At 48.0% G+C, this 12,909-nt stretch overlaps 1 protein-coding gene and 1 pseudogene across 6 annotated transcripts in view; both read left to right on the top strand.

Annotated features, from left to right (window-relative positions):
• Hhat (hedgehog acyltransferase) overlaps positions 1–12,909 on the top strand; it is a 280,570-nt gene that overhangs the window by 232,937 nt on the left and 34,724 nt on the right. For 4 of the 6 annotated variants that reach the window (XM_052738054.1, XM_052738052.1, XM_052738050.1 and 1 more), the window contains one exon: positions 8,246–8,717. The exons of the other annotated variants lie outside the window; for them this stretch is intronic. In XM_052738054.1, coding sequence (XP_052594014.1) covers positions 8,246–8,343 — 98 coding nt within the window. In that variant the 3' untranslated portion in view covers positions 8,344–8,717. Of the gene's footprint in view, positions 1–8,245; positions 8,718–12,909 lie in introns of those variants that run through there. 6 annotated transcript variants of the gene reach the window in all.
• Positions 9,733–10,404, top strand: LOC128110172 (40S ribosomal protein S28-like; annotated as a pseudogene).

The following is a 12,909-nucleotide window of genomic DNA, read 5'->3' as shown; positions in this document are numbered from 1 at the left end:
GGGGTGGTGGTGTAGGGGTAGGGCAGGGGTGGTGGTGTAGGGGTAGGGCTGGGTTGGTGTAAGGGTAGGGTGGGAGCCTGGAGATAAGAGGGTTGTTGGGGCTGGCCGGCTGCAGGCCTAGCCCAGCTTCAGAGTTAGTGAGAGACCCCATTTCATAGGAGTGGGGCAGAGAGTGGTAAGATACCTGGTGCTATCCCCTGCTCTCTGAACGCGTACAGAACATCCACACACTTACATATACACATGTGCCCACCCCACCCCCTACACATAATTTTATTCCTCTCATAGTTTGTGGCAAACCCAGTCACTTTTTCTAAGCTGTACTTCTAGGAGTTAGAATGTTTGATGACTGTCCACTGTCTTGTCTTAGCATCAGGGAAAAGAAGAGAACACGAGGCCAGTGCACCAGATACTAAATACCTTCGTGACACGTGACATTTCTGTTCACGTCCCATTGGCCGGAACCAGTTATGTTATACTCCCGAGGGCCAGTCTGGAGCTGTGGGAAACAGGCAGGTATGGCATGGATCAGTTGTGTATGTCACATGCTCACCCAGATGGAGGTGGAAAGTTTGAGTTGGATTTGAGGAAGAGGAAGGACCAGTGATTAATACGTGAAAGTCAAGTGCATGGAGCTGGCAGTCAAGGCTGTGGGAGTGGACTCAAAGCCAGGAGCTGCCTGGAATAAGACCTGGGGACAGACCTGGGGCGTGTTGGCCCTGAAGAGGGCAGAACACCATCTACAGGGTGCTCTTGCTGCTCCTGGTGGCAGGAGGCTCCCCGCACCGCTTGCCTGGCACCCTGCAGATCTGCCAGTATGTGGGGCCAGCACGTTGTGTGTCCTTCTGTGGTGTGTGGTAGCACACAGTGTTTTTGTCCTCCTTGGATTCAGGGACTCTGATTCTTCACACAAGACTGTGAAATGATTTCCCTTCGGGGTTCCGAAGCCAGGGGCTCTCAAGACAAACCCATCTGTTTCATGGGCTGCTGGGATTTTGTCAGCTGCCCCTTTTGTCATTTTCTTGGGGGTCTTTGGCCTGAATTCCCGAGTAAGGTCTCTCATGGAGGGAAGTGAGCCAGATGGTGCCACATCTCCCATCCTGTTAGCCTGGCTGTCTTACAATTTAGATCAACCTGATAGAGATGGTTGTTATAAATATTCATGCTTAGGTACAAGAAATAATTAATGAGTTAGTAGTATGCATCCTCAGGTCTTCCTGGAAGTGTTAATAGATCAGCATTCTAAAACTGAGAAGGAAAATCTGAATTCTGAAATCACCTGGCCCCCAAGGACCCCAGAAGGGCCCATTGCCCTGTGCACGTAGCTGCTGATGGATGTGTCAGGGCTTTGGCAGCCTGACTGGCTCTGACCTCTGACCTCCTGTTGCTCCAAGAGTCATCTCTGCACATGGAGGACATGATGAAGATGTGAGGGGACCTGTCTCCAGGGAGCGGAGCATACTCAAGCTTAGCAGGGTTTAATAGAAATCCCCTTCCTCTGTGCTGTGATGGACAGGGATTATTGAGGGTTTGCAAATGCCATCGTCTTAGTTACTTTTCTGTTGTGATAAAATGGCAGACAAGAGCAACTTAAAGGAGAAAGGGCCTTCCTGACTCACGGTTTGAGGGAACAAGTGCAGTCCATTATGATGGGAAGTCGTAGAGGCAGGAACTTGAGGCAGCTGGTCACATCTGTAGTCAAGAAGCAGAGAGAGATGAGTGCTTGTATTTATGAAGTCCAGGACCCCAGCCCATTGGAATGGTGCCACCCTCAGGTAGGATGGGTCTTCCCCAATTAGCATAATTACCATGGTTCTTCCCAGGCATGCCAGAGGCTAACCTATTCTAAATAATCTACACAAGTTGCTTGTGTATGCTTGAAGGCTTGCCTCCGAACTGATCCCAGATCCTGTCCAGTTGATAATATACAGTGACCATCACACTGTTGTGTGGCTTGTCCTGGGAGACATGAACAAATGTCTGTTTGCCCCAGACAGGCTGAAGAAATAATTCCACGCAGGTCTAGCTTAGCGAACCAGTGAGTCCAATGTGGTTCCTTATGGTGTGAGGTTACTTGAGTATGGGAGACTCACAGGCAGCTGTGTCACTGGCGTTCCCTGCTCAACTTGCAGGCAGCTACAAAGAAGCGTCTCCTCCCACGATCAACTGCCACCGCTCATATTATCTTGGGGAGGGGCTTAGTGACTCTTAGCCTTCTGAGTTCCCCCAGTCTTGTAAGTCTCTGACTCTGGAGTCATAGGACCTTCCCTCTAGGAGGGAGAGTTGCAGTTGGCAGTTAGCTACATAACTAATCAGAAATTAATGCACACAGATACAAGCTCACTAATTCTGCAGGGATACAGAAACTGCAAGTGCACAGTACTGAATCTAAGAGATGGGTGCACCCAGATGCATGTTCACTAGTTTTTACTGACTATGAGTGCATGCATAATAAACACTCACTAATTCTCTAGGAGTTCTTCCTCACACCACCAATGTTCCAAGTATCTCATGGGGTAGTGTGGAAGACTGACCCCGAAGTCAGAATCTCCCATCTCCAGTGCAGTAAACTCAGCTACAGTTGGCTTTGCTTTAAGCTGCCAAGTCCATCCTAGAGTTTCCATTGCAGCCTTGGTCCTGGACCCTGGGCAGGAGAGGAGGCTTCGGGACTGGATCACCTTTTCATACTGTGCACCTCCCTCACCCTGATGAAGAATGGAAGGCAGACATGCCCAATAAAAAACCTGGGGCTCCAGGGTGCGTCCTACACATAACATTTTTTTGTTTGTTTGTTTGTTTTTTGAGACAGGGTTTCTCTGTGTAGCTTTGCGCCTTTCCTGGAACTCGCTTTGGAGACCAGGCTGGCCTCGAACTCACAGAGATCCGCCTGGCTCTGCCTCCCGAGTGCTGGGATTAAAGGCGTGCGCCACCACCGCCCGGCTAACATTTTTAACAGCAAGGCTCACCTCTGTTGCTGAGATAATTCAGCAGAGAGTAAGGAATCTGTGTCTTCCTTCTTCAGACTATTTAGTTTTACGGCTCTAAGGTGAATGTGGCTGGGGTTTGGGCCACCTTCTTGCTCTAGGATGAGCTACCCTGGGTCATGCTCCACAGAGACAAGTACGAATGCTGCTTATGTCCCCTTTGTCTCCAAAAGCTTAATGATGGAGACGCTCCAGCTTCCACATTGATGTATGATTGATCTCTTCAGAGGTGGTTGTTGAGTTCTGCTCCATAAAGATATCAATGACACATAACGTGTGACTTTTCCTGAGGAGGTGTGACACCTGTCCATACCAGATAAAGTACTCAGACTCCAAGACCTCTCGTGGTGAATGGATGAGTTTATTGGGGTTACTTATATGAGCACGGGTGACTAGGGCAGCTGCACTGCTAGTCACACAATTCACACGTGAATGGACCTGCACCCAGAGCCCACCAACATTACCCTCACTCCTTGGCACACGCATGCAGGTGTGCATGCACATATGTCTGCACTTCACACACACACACACACACACACACACACACACACACACACACACACACACTTCACCACAATACACACATGCCTGCATGCAGACCACCCCAACACTCTCCTATCTGACTCCTTGCACAGCTACATGTGTGTGCCATGTACACATGTGCACCACACACACACTTGTGCACACAGGTATACACACAAACACACGTACACACACACAAGTTTATCTTTCTTCTTCCTTATCACCCCACCACCCCATGTATTTTGGCAAACCGTGCCTAAACATTTAACTCCATGAGAAGCCCCTTGCCCCAGAGAACCTGGTTCCTTTCCTTCTGGATTCCAGTGAAGGATGAGAGAGTGATGCTGTTATGCAAGTCAGAACCCCAACACTCCCCAAATTTTCTTGCTATTTCTAGCTAAAAGAGGAGAGAATGTATTTTGTCCCTGACTACCAGGTTGTCTAGACAGTTTATTCTTCTCCTGATGCAAATGCTTCTAGACAGGGATTTTATTTAAAGGTGAGCTGGAGTGTGGCACTGGAGATCCAAGAGGTCTGTGGTGAAGTGAAACTCAGCCCTTCACATCTCCTCATGTTCTTAGGAATAAAAACTTATTGTGTGTGAGTGAAGATGGAGGGCAGATGTCAGTGCCTCCTGGGCTGTGTTTGTGAGGATTTACTTCAGTCTAATTTCACTGGACCTCACCTTCAAGTGGCTTTTTCATGCCTCTCTCTGCTTCTGCCTCCTTAGATCTCGTAGACTATTGAGGGTTGATGAGCCGGTGTCTCCTGCCCAGGGACGTTGGAGTGTTTACCTACGGTTAGACATGGGTCCATGGTGGCCACTCTTGGCATCTGCCCTAGATTCCTTTCTGTTGCTGTGACAAAACACTCAACAAAAGCAACTTATGGGAAGAAATGATTTGTTTCGGCTCACAGTTCCAGATTACAGTTCACCAGTGAGGAGAAATCAAGGTAGGAACTCAAGCAGGTAGTCAGATCACATCTACCATCAAGAGCAGAGAGAGACAAATGGATCCCTGTTGCTTGCTTTCACCTAGCCTTCTCCTGTCTGATATAGTCCAGGACCCCCTGAGTGTGCCTTTGCACCTCAGTTAATAATCAAGACAACCCACACAAGCACGCCCGTAGGCCACCCTGCTCCAGACAGCTCCTCAGCAAGACACTCGGCACAGCTAGAATTAACCATCAAAGCATCTGAATTTAAGACTGAGAAGTGTTGGCTTCTTCTCTCTGTGCTGCTTCATCACCCAGATACCTAGGTTTCCACAGGAGTGTGTCAGGCCATGTCACCAGGCACATACGCTGAGAAGTGAGAGCTGGGGCAGCGGTGTACCTGGAGGTTCACTAGCATGGGGGAAATTCTATAGTGGCTGGGAAAGATGTTCAACCAGGATGCATGGAAATACTCTTCTGCAAGCTTGTGTGAACCCCATTCCTACCAACCAGGAATTCTGTGAAAGATGGGAATGTTGTAAAGTGTCTGCAAACAGAACTCCTAGTATAGATATCACTGATCAAGTAAAAATGAGGTGATTTTGTGTCTTTGCTGATAATTAAACCTAAAGATTTAGAACCCTTTCGTTCTCACTGACCACTTCTTACCCTCCTCACCTTCCTGTCCAGTCATTCATATTCAGGTGCTGTTCGGTGTCTCAGGGTATTGTTCCAGTTCTCCAGAGGGGTCAATACCTTGCTATAAGATAAGGTGGCGGAAGGGCTTGATTTTCCTCTGCAAATTGAGACCAAAAAAAAACTGGTAGCAAGATTACTTTTTAGGAAAAGGTGTGTGTTTGTGTGCATGTATGTACATACATGTGTGTGTGTTGTGTGTCTTAGTTGAAGATATGGAAACCAAGTCTTCAGCATTATCCATACTCCTTATTCTGTGTGGGGAGCCTTTCAAATCTTCTGTGGTGTATATAACCTAGTTTGAAAGTGGATGGCAGAGACTGAGCTGGGCTTTGTGCCTACTTCACTGTCTTTATCCTAGCCTCAAAGAAAAGAAGTATTGATCTAGATTGGGCAGCATTTGGGGGTAGCATTTATCAGTCAGCTACTGCTGTGTAACAAGTCACCCCAGAGTTTAATGGCTTGAGCAAACAACTGCTCAGCTCACCAGCCTCTGCACCAAGGGACAGCTGGCTGGTCTAGTGCCACCTCTTGAACGTTTCTGTGGTTCGTCTTGGTTTAGATTTATTGGTCAAGGAAAACTGACAAAGATCCTGGGGAGATCTTATCGGTTGTGGTGATCCATGTTAGGCTAAAGAGAAGCAGCTGTCTTGGAAAATGGCTCAGTGGGGAGCACCTTCTGAGCATGTGCAAGGCCAGAATTTATTTCATTCCTAATACTAAACAAGTGAAACCCAAACCAAACCAAGACAAACCCACGCTAGCCAGGTACGGGGGCCACAGTCATCCCAACACCCTTGGAGAAAAAGCATGAATATTACCCTGAGTCTGAAGCCAGCCTGGGCTACATAGGAGATTCAAGGGCAGCCTGGGCTATACAGTGAGGCTTTCTCTTAGAAAAGTGAAAAAAACAAATACTGTAAATGTGAGAATGGCAGTAGGTGAGGAGGGTGGGCGGGTCCCTCAGCCCATCTGGGAGGCGGAGCTGGCATCTCCGAGGGATGCCTGGTGGGCTGGAGCGCCTGTGGCTTGTGTGCAGGAGAAGCCCTGGATAATCCCAAGCAACAAGCCACACCAAGGAAACCTGAAGGCGGTGAGCCTCTGCCTCCTTACTCACCAGTGTCTTCCACATCTCCCTCTAATCTGGGATGTTGATTGTACAGGGGACAGCAGATCGCAATGATGGGAAAGAACAAGTCACCCTGTGCCAGGCTGGCAGGCGGAGGGGGAGGCGGAGCCACTGCCATGCATGGGAGCAGCGTCCAGCCATCAGGAGCCTCAGAGCCTCAGGAGCTTAACTGCTGCAGCAGCCACTGTGCCTTGGGCTCCCTTTGCCCTCTGACCACAGTAATGGCCCAGCTGCTGCCCTCTCCAGCACAGAGGTGGAGGCAGTTGCTAATTTTAGACATTGAGTATGTCTCCAGGCAGCACAACTCACAATTTAAAAAATGTTTTTTCATTTTTTTTCTGATTATATGTTCATGTGACCCTGAATAACAGAAGAAGGGGGGAAAGAAAACCCTCACCTGCTGTCAGTAAAATAAAAGCAAAAATATAATCCTTTATCTTAAATCCTATCTTTTATGTCCTAGGGCCATGTCCTTTTGCTGTGTGAAATCTGGGGGACTAGGTGTTAATATTCTTCTGACCCGCCCCGCTCCTTGCTGCCTTCCTTCATCCTGACCTAGAAGCCTTTTCTTAAGGAAAAACTCCGCCCCTTTCTCTCTCTCTCCCTCCACTCCCACGAGGTGTGCACCCCTCCACCATTCTCTCTTTCCCTCTCTTTCTCTCTTCATTCCTATCTTCTCTTTGTCTCTCTATCATAATAAACTATTTCCGCACAGATGTAGCATCTGGGCTGTGGATGTCCACCTACCACCCCACCACAATGCCTGTATGGAGTGGGCCATGCACCAGCCTGTAGCTGTATCTGCCCAGCATGCCAGCAAGTTTCCCAGCACGTGCGGGATACCTCCGGGGTCCCCAAGTAATATATCATAACATTAGGGGCTTGTCCTTGGGGAAGCCTGTCACCTGTGCCCTTTAGAGGCAGTACTGAGGGACAAGCCAGAGGACTTAGAGATGTGTCTGGGCTGCTCTAGGGCCAGGACACCCAGTGAGAGACCAAGAGATGCAGTTTTTCTGTGCTAGCCTGGTCTCACTCCTGCTTGGTGTGTGTATTTTGGGCAGGTGGGCCACTGTTCTTTGTTTGGTAAGGTCTCAGGTGGGAGTCACCTACAGCCATGTGGGGGAGTGTGGGTGAGGGTGGGGGCAGGGGGGGGGCTTTGCATTCTGAAGGTTGTCAGACCTTAGTGATGCTGCAGCCAGACTGTCACAATCTGGGGTCTGAATTTGGAGCACCTACTTGGTTCCTTAAGAAAATGTTTCTGAGGGGAGAGGTGGGCCCAAGAGACAGGGCAAAGGTAGAAACCCTGGAGCCCTGGGCTAGGAGTCGTGACCCTTCATGGGTCATTTACATAGAGCCCACCTTATGTCTGTCTTCTTCCTGGATTATAGATTCAGGCCTTTCTGGAACATATTCTCTCTCTCTCTCTCTCTCTCTCTCTCTCTCTCTCTCTCTCTCTCTCTCTCTCTCTCTCTCTCTGCCCTGCTCCTCTATAACAAAACTGAGCCTGGACATCTTCTGGTCACAGAGACCTGTCTTCAGAGCCCTGCTTTTTCTCAGCTTGTTTTTTTTTTTTTATTCAGCAAGAAGAAACCAGTAAATTTAAACTTAACAGAAATATTCACGGTCCTGTTTTAAAATTCCGTGTGTGTTCACGTTACCCTATAACTCAGTTTTCTCGTGTTTGAAGCCGGTGTCTTGATTACTCCTCTCACCTCCGTGGCTGCGCCCAACAAGATTGCGGGAGCCCTGGGTCACGCCTCCTGCATCGCTGCACAAGATGCTGTTATCAGTGAGAGCGTCACTAAAAGAGATAAAAGTGCACAGTGAGAAAATGAGAAATGTGGGGAGCCTGCCAGCTTACCTGAGACAGGAGAGAGGGGCCAGTGGCCAGGGGAGTCTGGCGTGAGGCTAAGACCCTGAATAGAGAAAAGTGATGGAAGTGGAGGGGTCCCTAAAGCTCTTGCTGTCTGTTTCCTAGGGCTAGAGGTCATAGTGATCACGATCCAACTGACAAAAATGTGCTGCAGTGTTGGGGACATAGCACTCTGGGGACAAAAAGGTGAGTGGCCGGGGTAGATGCCATAAGCTGATTGTCACAGGAAACAGAACATCTACCTACCCCGCTTTACCGTTCCCCCTTATCCTCTGGATAAGAGTCATCAGAGAGGAAGTGGCATCAGAGGTAGACTTTTAAAGGGTGGGTGAGGACCAGAACCAGGATTGGGGCACAGCCACAAACGCAGGGAGACATAATTGCTCATTCAGGAGCTGGCAGCTTCTGGGGTTGGATGGGAGACAATGTGAGATGAGGCAGGTGAAAAGCGAGATGTGCTGAAGGGCCCCAGGAGTAAGAGCACCAGTTAATGAAGGGCCCAGTGCCATGCTGAGGACCTGGACCACGTCGTTAGTTCACTGGGGTTTCTCGTGTTGGAGCAAGTATCTATCTGGATAGCAAGGGAATCTATACCAGAGGCAGGGGGACCAGTAGGAGGGGGGGAGATTGGGGTCCTGCACGATGGCTGCCGGGTAACAAGGACTGGGAAGATGGAGGGGCTTTATGGGGTCACCTGCCGGGTCTTCACAGTGTGTGCAGTTTAGTGGTTTGGGTAACTCATCTGGACAAAAATATTCCAGGTTTGCTTATTGATGTTGGTAGCTTGCCTTAGACCAGTTTCTGGATTTTGGAAAAATAGTAGATTTTCACGCTGTTTCCTGACCTTTGACTCTGGAGACTGAGGGGGCATGCAAGTCCAAGGACTGGTCCTTTGTAGCTGCAGGCAGCTTTGCTCAGTCAACTGCCTGAACGTGTGCTTTTCTGGGTTCATTTCTCTTTATGGACATTTCCAGGTATGTTCAGATTCATTTATCTTTCCTTCTAAAAGCTTGTCATGCATGTGGTTTTCTTTTCTTCCACTTCGTTCTTAGTATTTTAAGTCTGTGTGTGTCCGTATTTGCCCCGATTCCTTCCTCAGTGCTGAGTCTTAATGTCTCTCTCTTTGTATCTCTTCTGCATGCTGCCCATTATCTGGAGACCCCGTGAATGTGTTTCTGAGACCTCGCCTGGTGGTACCGCTGTCCTCTAGGCAGCCTGTGCTTGCATTTCCTGGACACATGGGACTAGCTATGGTTACATCTCCTCAAGGAGGGATCAGTTCCCTCCCTGTCACCTCCAGATGAGAGGAGCCTGGTTTACTTCCTGTCCACCTGGAGTGATGATCTTGCCCCCTGGGCTTTGGCTTTTGTTACTCACATGTCTCAATACTTCAGGAATCCCCAGACCCTGCGACTCTACCCCAAAGGTGGCAGCACAGAATAAGAATCTAGTCCGGACAGATGGGCAGACAGACAGATGGGCAGACAGACATCCTCAGGGCAAGGAGGGCTAAGGGCACCTCTTGCTTCTTTGGGGGTCCCACTTTAATTCCTTACTATCTCATTATCTTAGTTGCTTTTATCACCAGCTTTCCAGGTTAATAAATATATTTATCTGGCAATTTTCAGGTTTTTTTTCCTCTCCTACTTAAAGAATTGTTCAAAACAACATTATCAGAAACAGAGATCTTACTTAGAAACAGGAATCTTTCTGTAGAAACCCTAATATTTGCTTGAATCAAACATGCCATTTGGAATGTCCAAGAAGTGGCAGCGTACTTCAAATGTAAATAGGAGTTTCCAGTAAGCACTGTATTTGTGCGCTCTGGAGAGTTACTGTGTCCTGAGGTGTCTGCTGGGTTCCGGGATCTTCCTTACACTGCCAATGGGAGAGGGTAGTAAAGGGCTTAGGAGGCAGATGCATGGAGTTGTTTACCGATGTGAGACCTGGAACACTTATGCAGCCTCTCAGACACTCAGATTCTCATCTGTGAATTAAGAAAATACCTAGCTCCTCCCCCAGATTGCCACCATCATGGACATGAGTCACGTGCAACCTATCAAACTGGCTAGGGTAACCAAAGTGCTGGGCAGGTACACAGGGACAGTGCACGCAGGTGTGTGTGGAATTTATGGATGACACCAGCCGCTCTATCATCCAAAATGTCAAAGGCGCCATCCAGGAGGGTGATGTGCTCACCCTCTTGGAGTCAGAAAGAGAGGCTCAGAGGTTACGCTGACCTTGCTGCCGGTTCCTGGATATCCACCACTTGGCCCATGATGACCTGTAATTATTAAACAAAGCATCTGTATTGTTTGGAAAAAAAAAAAAAGAAAATGCCTAGCTCATGGGTGATTGTGTAAGTTAAATATGTGTTAGCCTAGGCGCAGCTATCGTAATGGCTCATCTTGATTGGCAGCTGACAGAATTTAGGGTCATCTGGGAAATACACTCTGGGTGTGTTTGTGTGGATGTTTCCAGAGAGTACTAACTGAGAAGGAAGACCCACCCTAGATACTGGCTGGAAGCACAGACCAAGTAAAAGGAGGCGGGGGAGCAGAGGGCTCATGTCACTGCTTCCTGACTGCAGACACCATGTGACATGTCACTTCCCGCTCATGCTGCCATAATGGACTACAGCTTCTACTGTGCCCCCCAAACAAACCCAAACTTCTGTACATTGTTTTTCCCACAGCAGCGAGAAAAGCAAGGGATACACTCAATACTGATAATATTAGGGGAATATTATTCTGCCTCCAGTTCTTTTTTGTTTCCAAAATATTTGTTACTGATGTCCACATGCAAAAGCACTGGACCTGGACCTGAAACTGCATACCAATGGTAACTCAAAAGGATCAAAGCTTAAATGCAAGGTCTAGATGTATCAAACTCCTAGGAAAAAATAGGCACCATGACTGACCGTTAGATGGTGGTGTCTTAGCCATGGCATCAGAGCACAGACAGCCTAAGAGAAAAGCAGGTCAACTGGACATTCTCAACATTAAAAACTCATGGGGTGCTGAGGCAGGAGGATTGCTATGAGTTCCAGGCCGGTCTGACCTACTGAGTGAGACCCTGTCTCCAAAACACAAGAAATAAATTAAAAAAAAAATTTTTTTTTGCTTCAAAGACATCATCAAGGAAATAAAAATATAGTTAGAACATGAGGAGGGTGTTTGCAATCCATGTGTCAGATAAGAACCTCCACGCTCAGTGGTTCTGAACCTTCCTAATGCTGTTGTGGTGATCTCCAACCATAAAATTATCTTTCTTGTTCTTCATACTGTAATTTTGCTACTGTTATGAATCTTAATGTAAATATCTGTGTTTTCCGATGGTCTTAGATGACCCCTGTAAAAAGGGTAGTTCAACCCCTTCACTAAAGGGGTTGCAACCCCACAGGTTGAGAACTGTTGTTCTAGCTGGAAGCCATAACTCCATTAAAGGTAGATAAAGGCTCTGAGCAGACATTTGTCCAAAGAAGATATGCAGAAGACCCTTAAGCACAGGGAAAAGACCCAACAGGTGAGTCATCAGGAGGCCACCTAGACCCTCAGTGGGATGCCACGTCACAACCTCTAGGAAGATTGTAATAAAAACAAACAAAAAGTCGTAAAGAAGAAGTTTTGCGGAGGACCCCGGGGAAATGGAGCACTCATCTACTGCAGATGAAAATAGAAAATGCGTTTGTCAGGGATTTAAAAATTTAAATACAGAGTTACATAACCCAGCCATCTATTCTCAGGTATGAATCTAAGAAAAATAAATATGTGGTTCCATACAAAACCTGGTGCATGCGTGCTCACGGCACCCTTGCGTAGGGCCGCCAAACAGAACCAACCCAGACAGCGGTCAGCCAATGAACGGAAGCAGTATGTGAAACGGCCCCACAATGTGGCATGTTTTAGAACATGAGGAACTACAGACCTGAAGACGTGGTGGGTGAAAGGCGCACAGAGGACCCCCATGGAGTAGTTCCCCTGGTGTGAACGGCCTGGAGCTGGCAAAGCTGTACAGATGGGGACTGGACCAGTGGTTAACAGTTTGGAGGGTGATGACTCGAGGGTACCAGTTTCCTTTTTGAGGGTGATTCCATATTCTAAATTAGACTATGGTGACGGTGACACACTTGCTGAATATCCCACAAGCTATGAAGATATGCCCTCAAAACGCAGAAATTGTGTGGTATATGAAGGGTTTCTCAGAAAGCTGCTGGACATCACTTAAGGGTAAATAATAATTGGTTTGTGTTGTGGGACTTTTCCTGGATCCAGGTGAACACATCTATTCAGCTCACATGGGGCACTGGCTACAGAGAAACACACACACACACACACACACACACACACACACACACACACACACACACACACACACACATACACACACACACGCCAGTTCCATCCCAGACTGGCTTAGGGAACCAGTGAGCTTACTGGGGTTGCCCACAGGATCATGGGTAACTCAGCTGCCATACTGAAAACCCACCCCAGCACAACAACAACTCGCAAAAGCTGCATCGCCGGGACGCTCTGCGTGACTTGCAGGCAATGCTGCATGTAGCTAGACTTTTCCTCCAGTCCTGCCTGGCCCATGGTCAGGACAAGTCTCTCTCACCTGCCAGTCCTGAGGCCGCTTAGACCCAATCGAGTAAACACAGAGACTTATATTGCTTACAAACTGTATGGCTGCAGCAGGCTTCTTGTTATCTAGTTCTTATATCTTAATTTAACCCATTTCTGTTAATCTATAAGTTGCCACATGGTTTG

The sequence above is a fragment of the Peromyscus californicus genome, unplaced genomic scaffold, assembly GCF_007827085.1.
Source record: "Peromyscus californicus insignis strain IS unplaced genomic scaffold, ASM782708v3 Scaffold_14__1_contigs__length_90479793_seg_2, whole genome shotgun sequence".
Lineage (NCBI taxonomy): Eukaryota > Metazoa > Chordata > Mammalia > Rodentia > Cricetidae > Peromyscus > Peromyscus californicus.
Note: the sequence above shows the minus strand (reverse complement) of the source record. Positions and strands in the feature narration are given on the sequence as shown.